This window comes from Schistocerca nitens, chromosome 4 (genome assembly GCF_023898315.1).
Source record: "Schistocerca nitens isolate TAMUIC-IGC-003100 chromosome 4, iqSchNite1.1, whole genome shotgun sequence".
Lineage (NCBI taxonomy): Eukaryota > Metazoa > Arthropoda > Insecta > Orthoptera > Acrididae > Schistocerca > Schistocerca nitens.
In genome coordinates this window covers 59,186,472-59,208,069 of record NC_064617.1, presented here as the reverse complement: position 1 = coordinate 59,208,069, position 21,598 = coordinate 59,186,472, and the positions used below count along the sequence as shown (strand labels likewise).

Genomic DNA, 21,598 nt, shown 5'->3' with positions numbered 1-21,598 from the left:
TCCGATTTGCTTTCCCTACGTTGAAATGATATAATGTCGGCGTCAACAGCCTTCTTCCACGCCGGAAGCTGAAACTTGTATGATTCTGGATTAATGATAATTGAATGTCTCATATGTATACATAGCCCACAAGGCGACGTCAGAAACCATCAGGGGAGAACGCCGCATAAAAACCAAACGTGCGCGCGCGTCTCCACTCTGAAGAACCGTATCGGAGAATCACGGCAAGCATTTCGCTGAAGAGCTGCCTCGTCAGAGAGCCTAGAAATGGCAGCGTCGTAGCAAGTATTTGTCAACACTCTGATAGTGCATTTACTTCCGGGTGTAGGTCGGCGTTACCTCCCTAAATTCACTTGACATTCGTTTTCCACCTCGAAGACTCGTACGATATAATCCACTGCAAGATGACACAATTAGAAAGTATATTTAATTTCTCGACTCCAAGAACGGCGTTCTTCACAAAAGTAACACCTGTTTGTGTGTGCATTCGGGAGGACGACGGTGCAATCCCGCGCCCGGCCATCCTGATTTAGGTTTTCAATGATTTCCCTAAATCGCTTCAGGCAAATGCCGGGATGGTTCCTTAGGAAGGGCACGGCCGATTTCCTTCCCCATCCTTCCCTAATCCGAGCTTGTGCTCCGTCTCTAATGACATCGTTGTCGACGGGACGTTAAAACAGTAATCTCCACCTCCTCTGTTCGTGTGTTTAAGGTTGCGTTTTGAGGCTCAGGCAACATCTCAGTGACTATATTCCGCCTCTGGCCGCCAGTGTGTCGTTAGCTTATAGTTCGCCGGCGGACGGCGTGGAGGTAGGACGTAGTGTGGTGTGCGCTGCGCCGTCTGTGCTTCCGCGTGGTAAGTCTTGCGCTTGCTGCGTCTTAAAACTCTGTTATAGAACGCTTCGAGAAGTAATGAGTAGCATGCAGTGATGGCTCAACCAAGTCGAAAAGATACGTTGAAACTTACTTTTGATCCTCGATATGCCAGACCCAAGTCGTTTGAAGTAGAAAATTGGTTAGAAGAAGATGTGAAGCTTTCCTTTAATGATGTAATTGGGATCCACCTGTCGATTGTAGCTTGTGTCGTGTTTGTTAAAATGCGTAGTTCCGAGTTGTGCGAGAAAATAGTTGAGTCTTCCGGGGGTGTCATGAAATTTAAACACTCAGATGGAAACGTTGGTGAAGTCACCGTTGCACATGCTGGTTTCGGCATTCGCACGATTCGAATCTTCGAGTTACCCTTTGAGATTACAACAGACCAAATTAATGCTGTAATTTCGCCCTTTGGGAAAGTGCTCAGCAACTTTGCCGAGAAATGGTCAAGCGCGCATAAATTCCCAGTACTAAATGGCGTACGGCAGCTTCGTGTAGAGTTACAAAAGCACATCCCGTCGTACATCAATGTCTGCGGATATAGAGGGATTGTAATTTATGACGACCAACCGCGAACCTGTGCCGCCTGTAACAAGCCTGGGCACGTTCGCGCAGAATGTATACAGCGGCGCGTTGCACAGCTGCCGGCCGGCGAGGCCGCCAGGCCACCGGCGATGACAACACTGCCTGGAACCTACGCCGCCGTGGCACGCGAACGGCCGACTGTCTCCTCAGCCCCTGAATCGTGTGCAAATGCAAATTCTCCAAACACTGGAATTCCGATGGACGTCAGTGCCGTCATAGCTGACGACTTACAAGAGTCCCGCCAATCTACGGAAACAGTTGAAGTTCCACCGACACAGGTGCCTGCAATTGTAAAGGCAGCAGATCCGCCGGAAGCTGAAGACCGACACACCTTGCAGGAAAGCGACACTAACTTGGATGCTGAAGAAAGTCCGTCGAGAGGCAATTCTCCGAAGAAAAATAAGAAACGCCGGCTGGCGCGCAAAGGTGCAGAGGAGACAGCTCCCATACTCCGACAAAAAGCGAAGGAAATAGGTAGTACCTTAAGCCAACAGATCTGTAGCAACACGAAAGTGACACCAGTTTCTGTGGAGCGTTCCCCTTCTGCGCTGGAAAAACGAGACGTCCAAGGAAAACCCACAAAGAAAGCATCCAACCACCCTCAAGAAACGAGTCACTCTCATGAAGCTTCACTCGTCCCACCCACGACGACAACCTCAACCAGCTGGGCAGACGAAAGCGACCATAACAATCCCGACGCTGAAATGACAGAAATTTCAGAAACTAAGACAGACTGTAAGCTAGCCCCACAGGTAGCTGATATCTTCAACGACGACGTCTCCGCGAACGAACATTCTAAAGAACAAGGACACACCGCTGAAACATTTGCTACCGGTGAATATTATTAAGACGCGTTTTAAAGCTGACGTTTGCGAGACAAAACGGAAGAATGTTTTTTAAAGTTAGATCAAGTAGAACGAAGAATGTCTGACCTACAAGCATACAAAATCGCGACAGTAAACCTTAATAAGATTCATAGTTCCTTTAAACTACAGAACTTAAAAGATTTTATATACGCTTCTGACAGTGACATTATACTTTTACAAGAAGTGACAGACATTGAGCTTGGTAACGTACCTGGCTTCAACGCCATTACAAACCCAGGGCATGGAGCGGAAATGGGCACGGCTCTGCTCACAAAGGAGGGCATAGAAGTCCAAGATGTAGTAAAACTACCAAACAGTAAAGGCATAGCGGCCACAATCAACAAAATACGACTCATTAACGTGTATGCCCCTTCAGGATCCAGTAACAGGCACCGCAGAACGGAGTTCTATAAAGAAGAAATTGTCCCACTATTTGGAACTCGATATGAACACCTTATCCTAGGAGGGGATTTTAATTGTGTTTTGCATGCCAAAGACCAAACTCCCAATTTCAACAAGTGTACTGAACTGGAACGTATAGTTAATGACTTACGACTAATAGACTCATGGGAACATATGCACGGTGCAGCCCCTGGCTTCACCCACGCCACAAGTCACTCGGCGAGCCGTCTCGACAGGATATATGTAACGCACAATTTGAAACACCTCATTTTGCAGTCCGAAGTATGGCCTACCGTTTTTTCAGATCATGCTGCATACATATGCACAATCAATCTGATAAAACAAGGGACATTCAGAGGTAGAGGCACATGGAAGCTCAATGTGTCACATCTGGAAGACCATGCTTGTCAGGAGGCATTTCACAAGGTATGGAGAGAGTGTGAAAGCAAATTTAGCTCGTACAACTCTGGCACTGACTGGTGGCTGAAACATGCCAAACCTAAAATACGGAGGTTTTTCATAAACTACTCCAAAGACAAAAACTTTTGGTACAAATCAACTATAGAATTTTACTTTCAGTGTCTAAGGGATTTGTACAAGTGCGATGCAACAGTTGTGGACAACCACGAAAGAATTAACAAAATTAAAGTAAAAATTTTAGCACTACGGCGTAAACAACTGGAAGGCTACCAAATAAGGTCGCGTGCCCAGAACATAGCCCAGCACGAGGTTACTTCCATTTATCATGTCATTCGTGAAAGCAAAAGGGCGTCTCGCAAGATATTATCTGAAATAACAACTGATGATGGAAGGAAGCTGACGAAGCAAAGAGAGATTAAAGAGGCAATCGTACAGCATTTTGAATCCTTAATGTCTAGTCAGCCGGTTGACGAACAGCTTCAAGACGAGTTAATGATCAACCTCCAGGGCAAAGTATGCCACGCGGAAGCACAGACTCTCCTCTCGGAAGTGACTGAAGAAGATGTCGAAGAAGCTATATATGGAAGCACGAAAAATAAGGCTCCAGGGGCAGATGGAATTCCAGCAGAATTTTATCGCAGATTTAGTGGCCTCGTCAAAGGCAAGTTTACTCTCATCTGCAACGAACTGCTAAACCCTGCGAATGACATCCCGAAAGAATTTCGTGAGGGACTCGTAGTGCTAGTGCCAAAAACTACGAATACGAAATCTGTAAGCGCTCTGAGGCCAATTACGCTTTTAAACAGCGATTACAAAATCTTTGGCCGCATCCTCGCTCGCAGGCTGAAAACCACAATGACCAGCGTCACTGGCCCTTATCAAACAAGTGTGGGCAAAGACAGAAGAATTCTCCAGACCCTCTGTGATTACAGGGACCTAATCTCAACGGCCGACGTCTGCAAAATAAAATGTGCACTCATCTCACTCGACTTTGACAAAGCCTTCGATAGAGTTAACCATAGTTTTCTCCTTCGCACCATGGGCGCAATGGGCTTCCCACCTCGATTCATTGCGGTAATAAGAAATACATTAACAAACAATTCAGCTAGATTTGTCATCAATGGACACATTAGCCGTCCGATTGACGTCACCAGCTCCATTAGGCAAGGGTGTCCAATGTCAATGGCACTCTTCGCCATCGCCATCGAGCCCCTGCTTGCCTCCCTTATGAAACATCTACAAGGACTACAAATACATGGAGAAAAGATCGTGTGCAAGGCATACGCTGATGATGTTGGCTTCCTAGTCGTGAATGGCGCTGAAGTACAGAGCGCACTACGAATAGTAACAAAATATGAACAGGCATCTGGTGCAAAACTTAATAGAACAAAGTCGGGGATTTTCAACATCGGCCGTGGAATTGGGACGCAAACGCAGAATCTGTTACGCGAGCTTGTAACCATGAAATGTCTCGGCATAGATTTTAAAAGAAATATCAAGCACACTATTGCTGCGAATTATCGAAAATTACTTAACAGCATACGCGCCTCTGTACAAGCACATAGTATTAGGAAACTCGATGAACTTCAAAAAGTAACAGTGGCAAATGTATACATCACATCCAAAGTTAATTATGTAGCACAAGTTCTGCCACCACCTGCGACTTTGTTGAACAGCATCGCATCTGCACTAGGACACTTTGTGAGCCGCGGACGTATTTTCAAAGTCAAATATGACGTTCTGATGCTCCCTACGAAATGTGGTGGGTTAAATCTTACCGATGTCAGCAAAAAAGCGCAAGCCTTATACCTTGCTACCACATACAAACACTGGAAAGAGCCAAGTGGTACCCTTGCTGCACATTTGTTAAACGAAATAGCTCCTGCTGACGTCAGTGCACCTATAAATGTCCAACACATACCCAACGGACTATACCACTTGAAATACTTTTTCGTAGAATACAGCTATATACAGGCAAGGATTCCTGGGAAAGACATCATGAAAGTAAAAGACCTTTATAATAACTTGATGAAAGACAAACCCAGAAACGACATAGAACAAAAGTATCCTTGTTATAACTGGGAAACAATATGGGAAAATATTCACTGCCGGAACTTGCCAACGTATGTCAAATCGACCTGGTACTTTGCTGTAAACAGAAAAATTACGACGAACTCTAAACTTCACTCTATTCGATTGGCCGAGTCACCGCTGTGTCCATTATGTAAAATACCAGATACCGAAGAGCATAGATTGCTGTGTGACAGGGTAAAAGAAATATGGCTCTACATAAGACAAAAGATAGCGAGCATCAGCAGAACTACGCCCAACGCCGTTACGCCTGCTGAATTTTTAACCCCTGACGGTATACCTTACCCTAAAACAAAACGAACTGCAATTAACTGGTTGAAAGGCCAAACGATGCATTACGTCCTAACAAAAGAATCAAGCAATAGGGAGGACTTCTGGGTATACCTTACAACTGAGCACCACAAGTTGATGTGTACTAAAAAATACAAAGAAAATTACGCAAACTTTTTAACTAAAACAATCCTGTAACCAATAGAAATGCGTAATTTACATTGCACATCCAAGCATTTCGTATATTAGACGAATGATTTTTGGTTAAAGTTTGTACTTCAAGTAGCAGGGGGACGATTTCCAACAGAATGTAGTCAGAGAAGATCATCAATATAGACGAATTAAGCCTATGTGTATCTATTTCTTTGGTTTCGGGGAAACAGTGATGAAACTGGTATACACCATTTATTTAGTTTCTGTCTTTCTTTCTTTTTCTTCTTTTCACAAGAAGACACATTTATGTTAATTAAGTGTAAAATCAAGCAGAAGAAGCCTATTTTACTTCATTACCTTCTGAAAAAGGAAATTATACTTATCAGGAATAATGAGTTTGCTTCTTTCCGTTTTTCCACGCACGGAGAACGAAATTTACAGATGCAGTCACATTTCCACAACAATTATGAGACTGCCTTCTCCATGGAAATTACATTTATTTTTATTCAAGCCATGTTGCAAACAAAGGCAACAGAAGGGGCATACTTCGTTCGTCGTTCAGAAGAAGCGCGTTTCCACATCAAGTTACATTCATTCTTAAAGGCGGAGAAGCCGGGCCGAGAAGGCAACACTTGGCGAGCGTAAAGGATGGGTTGAAGGGGAGGAAGGAGACCCAAAAAAAAAAAAAAAAAAAAAAAAAAAGAGGTTCCCTGGTGCGTTGCAGTCCTTGTACTATAAGACATAGCAGTTCGAATCACGGTAGAAGCCGCTGACTACAACCTTTTATTTTCCATTTTAATTAATGGAGTTGCAAACTGCTAGTAAAAATTTCTTATGCGAAATCTGAAGAATGCCTTTAAACATCAATCTTCGTCCGATTTCGACTTAGTAAATTCAGTTAATATCATGGATTTCTGCTTTGCAAATTCCAAGGAGCTTCACTGTAAAATAGACCCTGAAAAGATTCAAACCGACTGTCAACGACATAAATTTGAGCTTTGTTCGTCATATAGGTCTAACACGTCAGAAGGTTGTTTATGAAGTGCACATGTTCATTAATATAGTTCCCTTCTTCTAAATTTTTGCAATAGCATTTAACTGTAGACGTTTTCTAACACCGGCGTTAGCAATTCCTTTCCGTTCTCTGAAACCTTCAAAACGACAAATTTTTCTGGTTTAAATCTGATGACCTTAACTATCACTTCCTATCAACAATAAATACTTCATGAACCCATACATGGAACTCCAAATGTGCAGTGTTCCTGCACTGCTACAGAGCATGCATTGCAAGGTATTCACACAGTTTATCGCATAGACTTACCATAAGGAATGAAACAAGAACTGTAATACACTTTACACCACAGACGCTCACTCTGGCTTGACGAAAACATCCAAACATTGACCAAAAGTTGCACAAATAGTTGAGTTTGAAAGGAAAAGAAACGAGGTATGAAGCATTTATAAATTCATCGAATGTAGTGAGGTGGTTTAATTTCGTCCCAGTCTATAAAATTAATTTCGGGCCATACTCAGCTCTTGCCGATTAATGTAATATAATACCCGCCTACTAGTCAGGGCGTCTGACTCCGTTGCTTTTGAGCGTGAATGGAAATTGTAGAAATTTTCTGTGGAGCAACATTTAATAATAAAGCGTTTTAAATCATCAAAAGCGATGAGCGGTAGCAGGCGCTTTCGATAAAGAACGGGGGAGTGCAGCGCCGCTGCTGTCGCCACGGCCGCTGCCAGTAGCCAGCAAATGGATCCCGGAGCTTTGCCGCATACGGCGTCCAGAGGAGGACAGTCTGCAGGAAATCTGCCACAAAATCGTTACTGGATAAAATTTTGATATCGGTGTGTCACAAAGCGAAATAGATTGAATCTGCGCTACCATTACATTCACGTCTTCAGCATTCAGACAGAAGAGGCTATAAAAATATTTTATGCCAGCTGCTCTCGATCCACTGACATTATGAACAGAAACAACGCACGCTACCGCTAGACCACAGGCGTAATCAGCCTAGAGTTTCTCTATCATGGGACAAGTTTTCCTCCAGGAAGTGCCGCAGTCTACAGTGTTGCCAGATTGTGCAGATAACCGGACTTAGAGAATTAGCGAGTTGGCCAGTTTTTTTGTCCCATGTCGCGATCGGCGCGGACTTAGCCTCTGAAGCGGCCGGCCGCCGGTCAAGTTTTATGTCAAAGAGTGTACGTTGCAATAGTTACCAGGAAATGAAGAGGCTTGCACAGGATAGAGCAGCATGGAGTGCTGCATCAAACCAGTCTCTGGACCGAAGACCACAACAACGAGAACAACAATAAACAAGTGGGATGAAGCGTGTGTGGACAAATGTATTGAGGAGGGAGGCATGCTGTGGTAGTTCGAGCACTTGAGTAAAGCCACCATGCCAGAGTGGTATAGTGGTCGTGCATCTACCTAGTGAGCAGGAGACACTTGTTCGAATCCCAGGTTAGGTGCTAATCAGCATTAATTGCTTCAGTTTGCATATACACATCGTAGATGCTTGAGACTCGAAAAGGTCTCTAGATCCATGTAGTTTCATTTGATTAAAATGTCTATGCATGGGTTTCAGGCAGAATCACCTGCTTCAGTCGATGGTGAGGTGCTATCCAACACAAGTTGAGAGCCCCTGCAATGCTGTTCGAGTTTGGGGGAATACCAAGTGGGCTGAGGCGTGAATGGGCATTAGATTGAGGAGGAAGACGTGCTAGGATACTCCGTGCAGTTGTGTACAGCCGCTGTGCCAGGTAGGCACAGTGGTTGGATCATCCGCCTAGTGAGTGTCAAACATTTCTTTTCTTAGTTAATGCATCAAATTCTATCCAGTTTAATCTGCTGTTACTGTTAGCTTCATTTTAACATTAAGACACATCAAGAATTTTTTACAGACGTAAACGACTACTTTTTTTAGTATATGGCGCAAAGAAAGGCAATAGAAAATAATAGTGATACAGTATAACATCGTCTGTATCCCATTGAGCTACAAAAAACATATAAGACAGACTAAGTTATGTTACATATTATATTTGTAACTGCCTCACAATATCACCACCGAGGTGACTGGCGAACTGTTTCAAGAAACGCCTTCTCTGTTTATGGAGTACGACTAGTCGCTGGACGATCTCTGCCCATTACTCGCGGACAAGAAAAACATTCTTATCGGTATGGCATCTTCGAGGGTACCATGCAACGTACGCACGAGCATCGGCGGGTGTGTTATCGGGTGCAACCAGCAACAAAAGCGTATCGAACTATTCATCGTTTGTGTACTCCGTCGGGAAAGTGCCTCAACATTAACTTGACACGATCAGTTACGTTGTGCACTGCGCGATAAATAGACATATGTATGCATTTTAATGGACCACGCTGTCAAGTGGTAGGCTACTGTCAAGTGACGAAGTGATGTCCTGCTTATAAACGACGTGAAGTAGGGAATGAACGTCTAAAAAATAAAAAAATAAGCTGATTAGGATTCTAATCATAGCTCCATGGTCCATGTTCCAGCAGAGTACTCAGTGAACTACGACGACCGGTAGATAGTGTGGTGAGATACACATTACTCTGTACATTCTGACGTGCTGCATGATGTGACAGTGTTGCCAGCTCCTCGTTTTCATCGATGTGTTTTCAAAATGCGCCCGATCAAATTTTGCTAGACAAACTTTTTTGCTAAATCTGGATGAGAAATCGCTCGCTGATCTCACAAGTGTGGGATACTAGAACCTTCGAAGAGCCTCTGCAGTGGTGTTTGAGTTTAGGGTTCGAATCCTGGTCTTTGTTCAAATTTCCATTCGTTGCTTCAGTCTGCATGCATACATCATAGATGTTTGAGACTAGAACCGTATATAGTTCCATTTGATGTTTATGTGTTCCAGTCGTCTGGAGTGTGCACACTGGAACTGCATTAGGTAGATTAAACACGCACATTTTAAAGTGGATGCTCAGTTGATGGGATCTCTACTAGGGGACGACAGTGCGCCGTATACCATGACAATCACTTGATCCTGTCCATTGCCGGTGTTCTTGCCAAAGAGCATTCCTGTCGAAATCACGCAATCTATAGCCTATGGGGGCTATTTACTTTCAGTGAGCACTACAGAATCATGAATTTCAGTACAATAGCCACTCTCTCGTCCATGCCCATGCCCATATTCATGCCCACGGCAAGTCCCTTTCAAATGTTCTTCCCATAAAGGTTGAAAGTCAGTGTAGATATCCATAGGGACATGAGAGAGGGGCCTACAGAAGTAGCGGAGATCCGATAGATGCTGCCAAGATACCCTCCAACCTCACTTCCCATAAAGTTCGCACTGTTTTGTTCCCTAGAATACCATTCCAGTCAGGCATTAAAGAGGCGGCCGCTGTGGCAGAGCGGTTCTAGGCACTTCACTCCGGAACCACGCTGCTGCTACGGTCGCAGGTTCGAATCCTGCCTTGGGCATGGATGTGTGTGATGTCCTTAGGTCAGTTAGGTTTAAGAAGTTCTCTAAGTCTAGGTGACTGATGTCCTCAGATGTTAACTCCCATAGTGCTTAGAGCCATTTTTTGAACCAGACACTAAAGTTTTCCCTGGCAAGGATAGTAGCAGCGGAGAACGAGTCAATGACCTGCGAAGTGCCAGGAAACATGGAAGATACTGTGACACTTGAAACTGGATGAGCACTCCAGCAACCGAACATGGCACAATAACAGGGATACCAACATAATGGTGACTCTATAGAGTGTCACAAGAGAGCCCAGGGCTAACACAAGAGTAACTATTCAGTTAGTGACCAGCGTCTGAAAGGTGAAGCTGAGAAGTCCTGAAGCAACCAAGAGAGCTGACCAAACGGGAAAACCAGGACGCACGACTAGTCTGCGAATGTTTTCGTCTTGCCAAATTTCTTGAGTCTAGGTCAACGGGACATACCCTGTAAGTTTTGATGAGCGAGTTTGCAAGTCTCAAAATATGTGGTATGAATGGCCGTATCTTTTGATTGAATTGACTATGAAGATTCAATTTCTTCTGTCACCAAGAGACTATAGAGTTTAGTATGTGATATGAATTTCAACTTGGTACGTCTTCTCGTTGCTGAGAAAAAAGAGGTCTTTAGAGAAGGATGAACAGACAGTCAGTCTAATAACAAATGACAAAAAAATTTTCATGTGATATAATTACAAATTTATAGTTTTGGAGTTTTTCCTTAGTTGTACTTGCTTCTTGCCCAATTGCATGACTCTATGCCAACAACTTCAGCAGCCCCATTTGAGCCATTATAATTTTTTGAGCGTGCTACTGCATGCTTTTCTTGCAACAGTTTCTCACTGTCTTCATTGTTGGACATTTTCCTTGTTGCACACTGGTGGTAGTATGTAGACATAATTTCTACATATAAAACTTTACCTGAGTCAATACCAATAACAGATGCAACTCCATACAGACATGCGTGGCCCCTTTTCATCCAGGTCCCATCTACAGACACACACACGTCAGTAACATTTGTAGGAGTTTCACTGTCATGAATATCTACCCCAAGATCTATTTCTTTTTGGTTTATTTCCACCAAATCTTCCACTGCTTTCTTCATAGAGACTTTGGCAGTATCAGACATTTCTTTATTTATTTTTTCAAACATTGCACAAGGAGGAGCCATGTTCAAAAAACAACGCAATAAATTACCTCCTTCCCTGCCCTGACCAAGGCATCTCAGAGCATATGCTAACCTAAAATTGCTTTCATAGGTAGCAGTGTCCGTTTTTTGGAGGAGGAAAATGAAAATTCATAGCCACACGAATCACAAATAAATTAAAAATCACAAGCTTTTCCCACTCTTCTTTCGTCAACAACAATCATGCATTCCGTATTTTTACAGTTAACACATGAACGTGAAAATTTTATAGCCTGGCAGAGAAGCCTTAAATCAATAAGCCTGAATCCAATCAAATCCATATCAACATCATTCAGGCACCTGTACAGTTCTCCTGTCCCAAGTTTAGGTGCTGAAGCTGAGAGCTTATGTTCTTCATTTCGAGTTGCTTCCTCTTTTTTGTTGGTAAACCGATTTCCATGAAACCTCCGTTTCCTAAACTCTGTTTTTCCACAACCCATTATGCATAAATCTTGATTTCCACGTAAAGGCTTCCGTATTCAACCTTCCACCTACTAATATGTGTTAGTATTGTCAAAACGTAAATAAAACACACCCAAGAAAGTTTTCAGGCAAAGATATAGATGTCAACTCTAGATATAGATGTCAACCAAAGATATCGAAAGAAAATAGCATTGACACTGACAAAAATTCCACTGAAGCAAGGAGTTACCCAAATTCCGAAAAAGGTGGGAGTGGCCGCATATGCAAAGTTAATCAATTTAACAATTTAAAGGCATTTCTAAAGCTGCTATCACGATAAAATTCACACACAACATAGATTAAATTTTGTAGATCAAGAAAATATTTTTTTTCTTTTGAAGAATCGATTTTTTGGACCAATATCTACTACATCTCCCGTTGAGTGCTCGTGAATCCAATATTGACTGTCTCAGTAACCTAATACGAAATGAATTCATCACTCTGTTGTCAAATTGTAGCCAGGATTACATTTTAAATGAACTTACAAAAGCAACATACCACTGTACCCGTGACGCGAGTCATAACAATGTTCGTTCGTTTTGTTCGACAGAGCCGGCGAAGATGTAATTATCAAAGAACATTTTATTGACTTTATTCCAGTTACATACATTACTGGTGAAGGAATGTGTAATTGATGTTATTTATACGAGTTGGTAAGATGGCAGATTCCTCTGAAAAATATGATATGGGAGGGCAGGATATGTTAACGGTTGAAAAAGGAAGTGTCCCACTTCTTCTGGTGGAAAGCGAAATAATGTTTAATTACAGAATTAAAAAATTCCATATTAAACAAAAAAATAAAAAATTGAAAAATAAATAAAACAGAAATTTTATACTCCCATTTTTTTCCACTTACGCTAATAGATAGAGCATTTTCACATAAGATAGAACAATACAATAGATTTAGTTCTATCTGCCTTCACTAAGAGCTTTGGTGGATCTCAGAAACTTCAGATATTACCTTAAATGGGAATGAAGTGTTTCTTCTTTTAGTTTTTAGCACTGGAATTTACTTCTATTGCAGAAGTGCTATTTAGTACATATTTTAAAAGAGGGAACTATCTACTCAAACAGCCATGAGATTTAATTATATTTTGAAAAGTCTTGCCCAAACCCCGATGAAAGGCAACTAGTTTCGGAGGGATAAGGGAGTGAGAAGGGGGCTTGTGTGGAAAAGTGTTCTCGATCGTGCTTTGCTTCGAAACTAGTGGGAGAGAAGATAAGTGAAGGCAGCTGCACAGCTTAATCTGCTATACTTCCAGCACTGCGACAGACGCGTCGTAAAATACTGCAGTCGGCCCCTATGGCGCGGTAGTTGACATGTCATTAGGGACGCAGGGCTGCGGCGGGTGGAGAACACTGGAGGAAGGGACTCAGTGTGACCCTAATGCAGGAGACGCTCTCACATCAGCCTGACGTGCATAAGGGGAGGAGACTAGGATGGAGCAAAACGACTATGGTGGCGGGAGGGGAAGGTGCAGACCGTGATTGCACAGTGACCTGCTGATCACACCAGTAGATCACATGTGCGATTAGTATAAGCAACCTCGGATCCGCCAACCATCGGTAGCTGATCGCCTCCGTCAAGAAGAGCCCAATTAGTTAATACAAAAAAGTGACATAACAGCGGCGTCCAAAGGTATTATCAAAAACTCTCCTGTACACAGTTGAAGATACTGGGAGAATATCAGCGTGGTCTTAGAAAGAGTACATCTTTTACAACAGAATAAATTTTTAACTTAAATGCAATAATTCACCACAACGCTAATCAGCAAAGCTACGATAGTATCATTTATTGAGTTAAAAAATAATTTGATTCGGAACATACAGAAACAACAGGAAAAATCATTAAAGAATTTTGGTGTTGAAGCAAAGTTAGCAATATAACTTGGGAAACTAACTCATATAAGATATATGAAGTCAAAAATAGGGGTGAAGTATCTCAACTATTTGACATAAATACTGGTGTTAGACATGGAGATAGCATATCAAACTTACTGTAACTGCATTTTAGAGAAAACGGAAGGACCTGGAATTTGGAATTAAAAAGTCAAATATCACAACAAGTAATTCTGGGAAGGCAATGAGTTAGAATTAAAGTACCTAGCTCACGCAGACTATTTTGCAATACTTTTAGAAAATCTAATAGAAGCAAAATTGTTGAGGCTTTCGTGGCCACTTGTTGACAAACTGCCTATTGGCTTCTGTCTCGGGTTCTTCGGCCGACGTTCATCTACTGATTTTTCTGACGTTTCGCCAGCACGAGTGGCTGGCATTGTCAAAGCTTCACCCTCCATTGCCGGTGGTGAACTGGAGCCGAGCTCGCGGGCGCAGGCTATATGTACCTGGCGCGCCAACGTCCGAGGGCTTCTCCGCGGTCATTTCCGGTGCGGTTCTCCTCTTGCTACCTGCGACGGTCGTTCGCTGCAGTACGGGAAGCCAGGATCCGTTGACCTTAAGGCTTTCCTCTTTCTTGTTCAAACTGTTCGCGTGTTTTTGTATTTCGACAGCTTCTCTGAACAAGCGCGTGTGATAGTGGTTCTCTACAGCCAGAACTTCCGTGTCGGCGAATTTTATTACGTGGTCGGTCTCATTCAGTGCGTGTTCTGCCACGGCCGATTTCTCCACCTGCCCCAACCTGCAATGTCGCTTATGCTCCTTGATCCTGGTGTTAATGGATCGTCCAGTCATCCCGACATAAACTTTTCCGCATGTGCATGGTATGCGGTATATTCCCGACATTGAAAGTGGGTCTCTTTTCTCCTTCGCCGATCTAAGACACTCTTTGATCTTCCTTGTCGGTTTGAAGATCGTCTTTACGCCATGTTTGCGCAATATACGGCCGATTCTGTCCGTCACTCTGGGAATGTATGGCAGAAAGGCCGTACCCGACATTTCTTTTTCTGGTTCCTTACTTCGCCGAGTGTTTGGCTCAGTTACACTTCTAATATAATTTGTGGAGTACCCATTGCTCCTCAGGACTGTTTCCAGGTGTTGCATTTCTCGTTTGAGGTGTTGCGGCTCACATATTCGACTTGCTCTCGTTACGAGCGTACTAATCATGCCCCTTTTCTGGCTCGGGTGGTGGTTTGACAGTTTGTGCAGGTATCGGTCCGTGTGAGTCGGTTTTCGATACACGCTGTGTCCCAGGTTTTCGCCGTCCCTTGTGACCAGCACATCTAGAAATGGCAGTTTCTTGTCCTTTTCTACTTCCATGGTAAATGTTATGTTGGCATGGAGGCTGTTCAAGTGTCTTAGGAAGTCACCGAGCTGTTCTTCACCATGGCTCCACACCACGAAAGTATCATCGACGTACCTGTACCACACCTTAGGTTTGCAGGTGGCCGAGTCCAGTGCCTGTGCTTCGAATTGTTCCATGAAGAAGTTGGCCACCACTGGACTGAGAGGACTACCCATGGCGACGCCTTCCAGCTGTTCGTAGAAGTCGCCATTCCACGTGAAATAGCTCGTGGTGAGACATGCATGGAAGAGCTTTCTGATGTCTAGCGGGAAAATGGAACCGATGTGCTCCAGAGCGTCACTGAGTGGCACTTTCGTAAATAATGAAACAACATCAAAGCTGACCAGGATGTCGTTTGGTGCAAGTTTCAGTTTCTTCAGCTTCTCAATGAAATGTCCTGAGTCCTTAATGTATGTGTCGGTCTTCCCCACGTGTGGTTGGAGCAGAGAGGCCAAGTGTTTTGCCAGCTTATACGTTGGTGATCCAGGAGCGCTAACGATCGGTCTCAGGGGAACGTTGTTCTTATGGATCTTGGGTAATCCATACAGCCGAGGTGGTAGGGCTTCTGTGTTGCGCAGGTTTCTCTGTATGTCCGCCGGCAGAGAAGACGCCTTGATCAATCGATTCGTATTCCGTGTGATACGTTGCGTCGGATCTGCGCTTAGTTTTCGGTACGTCGTCGGATCTAATAGGTCTCGGATCTTTTGCTCATAATCTTCGGTCTTCATTACGACGGTCGCATTCCCCTTATCGGCAGGCAGTACCAATATACTCTTGTCGGCGTTGAGATTCTTAATGGCTTGTACCTCTTCTTTCTTCAGGTTGCAAGCTGGCGGTTTTGCTCGGCGCAGTATCCTGGCTGTATCCGTGCGTATTTCCTCTGCCCTTTCACAAGGAAGGGCACGAATGGCTGCTTCGGTGTTGGCAATGATGTCCTCTATAGGTATGGTTCTCGGGATGATAGCGAAATTCCCTCCTTTTTGAAGAACAGACACTTCCGCTTCGGTCAATTGTCGTTCAGTGAGGTTGACCACTGTGTGTGACATGTCGGGAGTCGCCTTGTCGGTCTGCTTCCGGCATCTTTCAAACTTTTTCTTCTGTCGCTCGGTGCAGCGCTCGAGTTCGTTCTGCATGCTCCTGTGAGTGATGCTGTCGATCTTGTCCCAGTCGTCTCGATGCATTCTGCTACTTAGTTGATAGAAAATGTCCAGAAGTTCCTGATCCGTTCTTGCCAAGTCTCTCCGTGTTGTATGTATTCGCTCACGAAGAAAAGCTCGTTCCATTCTGTCGTAGATACGATGTGCTTGGGCGGTGGTGAATAGGCGCTTGCATCTCAAGAACTTCGGTGTAGCACATTCATCTCGGCACCGTGACAGAAAGGCGAGAGAGGACATCAGTCGCGCTTTCTTCTTCCGTCAGAAAAATCAGTAGATGAACGTCGGCCGAAGAACCCGAGACAGAAGCCAATAGGCAGTTTGTCAACAAGTGGCCACGAAAGCCTCAACAATTTTGTATTACGCCTCTACGGGGAGGAGATTTGCAGATTGTACCGACGCCTTGACCAACGACGGAAGAAGAAAGCGCGACTGATGTCCTCTCTCGCCTTTCTGTCACGGTGCCGAGATGAATGTGCTACACCGAAGTTCTTGAGATGCAAGCGCCTATTCACCACCGCCCAAGCACATCGTATCTACGACAGAATGGAACGAGCTTTTCTTCGTGAGCGAATACATACAACACGGAGAGACTTGGCAAGAACGGATCAGGAACTTCTGGACATTTTCTATCAACTAAGTAGCAGAATGCATCGAGACGACTGGGACAAGATCGACAGCATCACTCACAGGAGCATGCAGAACGAACTCGAGCGCTGCACCGAGCGACAGAAGAAAAAGTTTGAAAGATGCCGGAAGCAGACCGACAAGGCGACTCCCGACATGTCACACACAGTGGTCAACCTCACTGAACGACAATTGACCGAAGCGGAAGTGTCTGTTCTTCAAAAAGGAGGGAATTTCGCTATCATCCCGAGAACCATACCTATAGAGGACATCATTGCCAACACCGAAGCAGCCATTCGTGCCCTTCCTTGTGAAAGGGCAGAGGAAATACGCACGGATACAGCCAGGATACTGCGCCGAGCAAAACCGCCAGCTTGCAACCTGAAGAAAGAAGAGGTACAAGCCATTAAGAATCTCAACGCCGACAAGAGTATATTGGTACTGCCTGCCGATAAGGGGAATGCGACCGTCGTAATGAAGACCGAAGATTATGAGCAAAAGATCCGAGACCTATTAGATCCGACGACGTACCGAAAACTAAGCGCAGATCCGACGCAACGTATCACACGGAATACGAATCGATTGATCAAGGCGTCTTCTCTGCCGGCGGACATACAGAGAAACCTGCGCAACACAGAAGCCCTACCACCTCGGCTGTATGGATTACCCAAGATCCATAAGAACAACGTTCCCCTGAGACCGATCGTTAGCGCTCCTGGATCACCAACGTATAAGCTGGCAAAACACTTGGCCTCTCTGCTCCAACCACACGTGGGGAAGACCGACACATACATTAAGGACTCAGGACATTTCATTGAGAAGCTGAAGAAACTGAAACTTGCACCAAACGACATCCTGGTCAGCTTTGATGTTGTTTCATTATTTACGAAAGTGCCACTCAGTGACGCTCTGGAGCACATCGGTTCCATTTTCCCGCTAGACATCAGAAAGCTCTTCCATGCATGTCTCACCACGAGCTATTTCACGTGGAATGGCGACTTCTACGAACAGCTGGAAGGCGTCGCCATGGGTAGTCCTCTCAGTCCAGTGGTGGCCAACTTCTTCATGGAACAATTCGAAGCACAGGCACTGGACTCGGCCACCTGCAAACCTAAGGTGTGGTACAGGTACGTCGATGATACTTTCGTGGTGTGGAGCCATGGTGAAGAACAGCTCGGTGACTTCCTAAGACACTTGAACAGCCTCCATGCCAACATAACATTTACCATGGAAGTAGAAAAGGACAAGAAACTGCCATTTCTAGATGTGCTGGTCACAAGGGACGGCGAAAACCTGGGACACAGCGTGTATCGAAAACCGACTCACACGGACCGATACCTGCACAAACTGTCAAACCACCACCCGAGCCAGAAAAGGGGCATGATTAGTACGCTCGTAACGAGAGCAAGTCGAATATGTGAGCCGCAACACCTCAAACGAGAAATGCAACACCTGGAAACAGTCCTGAGGAGCAATGGGTACTCCACAAATTATATTAGAAGTGTAACTGAGCCAAACACTCGGCGAAGTAAGGAACCAGAAAAAGAAATGTCGGGTACGGCCTTTCTGCCATACATTCCCAGAGTGACGGACAGAATCGGCCGTATATTGCGCAAACATGGCGTAAAGACGATCTTCAAACCGACAAGGAAGATCAAAGAGTGTCTTAGATCGGCGAAGGAGAAAAGAGACCCACTTTCAATGTCGGGAATATACCGCATACCATGCACATGCGGAAAAGTTTATGTCGGGATGACTGGACGATCCATTAACACCAGGATCAAGGAGCATAAGCGACATTGCAGGTTGGGGCAGGTGGAGAAATCGGCCGTGGCAGAACACGCACTGAATGAGACCGACCACGTAATAAAATTCGCCGACACGGAAGTTCTGGCTGTAGAGAACCACTATCACACGCGCTTGTTCAGAGAAGCTGTCGAAATACAAAAACACGCGAACAGTTTGAACAAGAAAGAGGAAAGCCTTAAGGTCAACGGATCCTGGCTTCCCGTACTGCAGCGAACGACCGTCGCAGGTAGCAAGAGGAGAACCGCACCGGAAATGACCGCGGAGAAGCCCTCGGACGTTGGCGCGCCAGGTACATATAGCCTGCGCCCGCGAGCTCGGCTCCAGTTCACCACCGGCAATGGAGGGTGAAGCTTTGACAATGCCAGCCACTCGTGCTGGCGAAACGTCAGAAAAATCAGTAGATGAACGTCGGCCGAAGAACCCGAGACAGAAGCCAATAGGCAGTTTGCTAATAGAAGCAGTCACTCAAACAAATCTAGAAAGAATAACAAACAGAATTGATCTTAGAACTTCAGATGAAAAAAGTCAAATTCATTACAAATACAAAAAATGGAAACAATAGATACAAACACAAGTACCTAAAAGAGAGCACGTTCATAAATTGGAATATGTTGGAGAAACCATGCAGCAGGAGAACTACAAATATTTGCAATAAGCATCAGGGGTGATAAAATACTGACAGCGTATGGTTCGACAAAAAAATCTACAGCAAGAAATGCGTCTCTAGATAAAAGTTCTATACCATATTGGTAAGTCCAGAATGTTTATATGCACGTGAATGTTTAACGACGACCTATAAATTGGACAAACGGATTATCAGAAAAATAATGTGTACAACAGAAACTAGAAATGGTTGGAAAAGAGAAGTAGCGAGGAGAGCTAAGAAAATACAGAGAAAATTTCGGAAGTAATGGCAGAGTGAAGATTAATCTTCCTTGGACACTACCAAACGAGTGAGAACTGGCTATAGAAACCAATATTCCTGTGTTTCTGAAAAATTCGAAAATACTATTCATTAAAGGAATAAGAAAAGAAGTAAAATCGATCAATAACAAAGAATAGGAAATAACATAGGGAAATCTTTTAAGAATAAAATACTGAGTAGAGAAGGCTTTCTAGAGTGAGGAAATGAGAAATCAAGAACAACACAGAATGAAGAAAGGAAAAGACAACATTGGAGGAGGCGAAAGAGTACTGGACAACAAAGAAAGTAGAGGACCAGAATTTGTTACGTGATCCTCGTTGGTCAATGCGAAAATAATAGAAAACGTGACCTTCCCGACTTCAGTTTCGGAGACAGTAGCAGGCTAAAAGCCGCATCAAATCAACAATAAAAAATTCGAAACCACTGTGCGCTAATGAATATTACTATGGCATAAAGTTCAGACAGTTCACAATTTACAAAAGCTTGTGGGCAAAAATATGAAAAGAAAGGACAAGTGACTTATAGGTAAGGCTCGATGTAAAAGGGGTAGCTATAGATCATAGTAAATACCGTGTTTGACAATGAAAACTATCTTCTTAAGAACGCACTTATTTGTTCAAATTAATCCTTGTTTTAGAGGAAACGCTCATCACCAGCGAGTAAATTCAACCGTTGAAGTACAGTTCCGCGATTTCATTAAACATCCAAGTCTACAGCTGCATAATCTCATTCGTGGAGTCAAAAACGTTTTCTACCCACAAATTTCGTCACATCTGAGAGGATACTAATTTGGTGAATAAGCTGAACCTTTCAACAACAGGTACTTGAAATCGCTGTTTCCTCACCGCCAAACTAACTTTATTAAACAGGTGCAAACTTCTTATGAAAAAGATTTTTCAGCTTAGGCCTTTTTCATGTAATTTTTCATTCAGAATTATGGGAACTGACATCAGCTTGTTTTAGCAACCAGCAAAATCTTTTTATATTACTATTGAAGCCCAAATATTTTTCGTTAATTTCTGTCATCAATGGTAATTTATTTGAGTGCCGTTTTACTTTCTAGATAGTTGGCATTGTAGGTTCTCTGTTAACTGGCAGGTAGTTTCTCGGAGTTTGGCTCTTGGTCGTTTTCATCATGCATATATACTTCTCCTGCAAAAGGGGGTGAAAAGGTGGTGTACATGTTATTTTCGTTAACAACACTCACAAGTTTAACCATTGAGCAAGAGTAGCTAGACAAGTCATGCAAAGCCATAGAAGCATGCTTGACTAGCGGAAACACAGACGCCGCCCATAAGAAAATTTTTTTAAAAAAATCGGAGAAACGGGTAGTTCCTGTATGAATATTAGGAACCCAAATGGGAAACCAGTATTCCGTAAAAAATGGAAGACTAAAAGGTGAAAGAAAAATGTAGACGGGCTAACGAACTTACAGAGAGAGAAGAAGAAGCAGAGGAAGATGAAATTGGAGATATGACACTGTGAGGAGAATATAACAGAGCACAGAAAGCTCTAAGTTGAGGAAAAGCATCTGGAATGGCCCACATTCCCTCAGAGGTATATAGATCTTTGGGAGAACATACCTTGACAAAACTGGTCCGCTAGATCTACATCCTCAGACTTCAAGAAAAGCATAATAATTCCAATTCCAAAGAAATGTGTGACAACAGGTGTGAATATCTCGAACCAACAGTTCAGCATGTCACAGTTGCGAAGTGCTCACACGAATTATTTAGGGAAGACTGGAAAAAGAACAATAGAAACTGACATACAGGAAGATAAATTTGGTTCCAAAGAAATGTAGGCAGAGGCGATGTAATACTAACCCTACGACTCATTTTAGAATATATGTTAAAGAAAGGCAACCCTACCTTTATAGCATCTGTAGATTTATAGAAAGATTTTGGCTATGTTAACTAGAAATTCTGAAGACGGCAAGGATAAAATACAAGGAGCTAAAGGATATCTACACGAACCAGACCACACTCATAACAGCAGAATATCATGAAAGGGAAGCGGCACTTGGGAAGGGTATGAGATCCTATGTTATTCG

At 43.7% G+C, this 21,598-nt stretch overlaps 1 protein-coding gene across 1 annotated transcript in view; it reads left to right on the top strand.

Moving 5' to 3' along the window:
* The first annotated feature begins 1,655 nt into the window (after positions 1-1,655).
* The window catches only part of LOC126252115 (neurofilament medium polypeptide-like), a 137,509-nt gene continuing 117,566 nt past the window's right edge, over positions 1,656-21,598 (top strand). The window contains exon 1 of the mRNA XM_049952982.1: positions 1,656-2,210. Within this exon, the coding sequence (XP_049808939.1) occupies positions 1,656-2,210 (555 nt within the window). The remainder of the gene's footprint in view (positions 2,211-21,598) is intronic.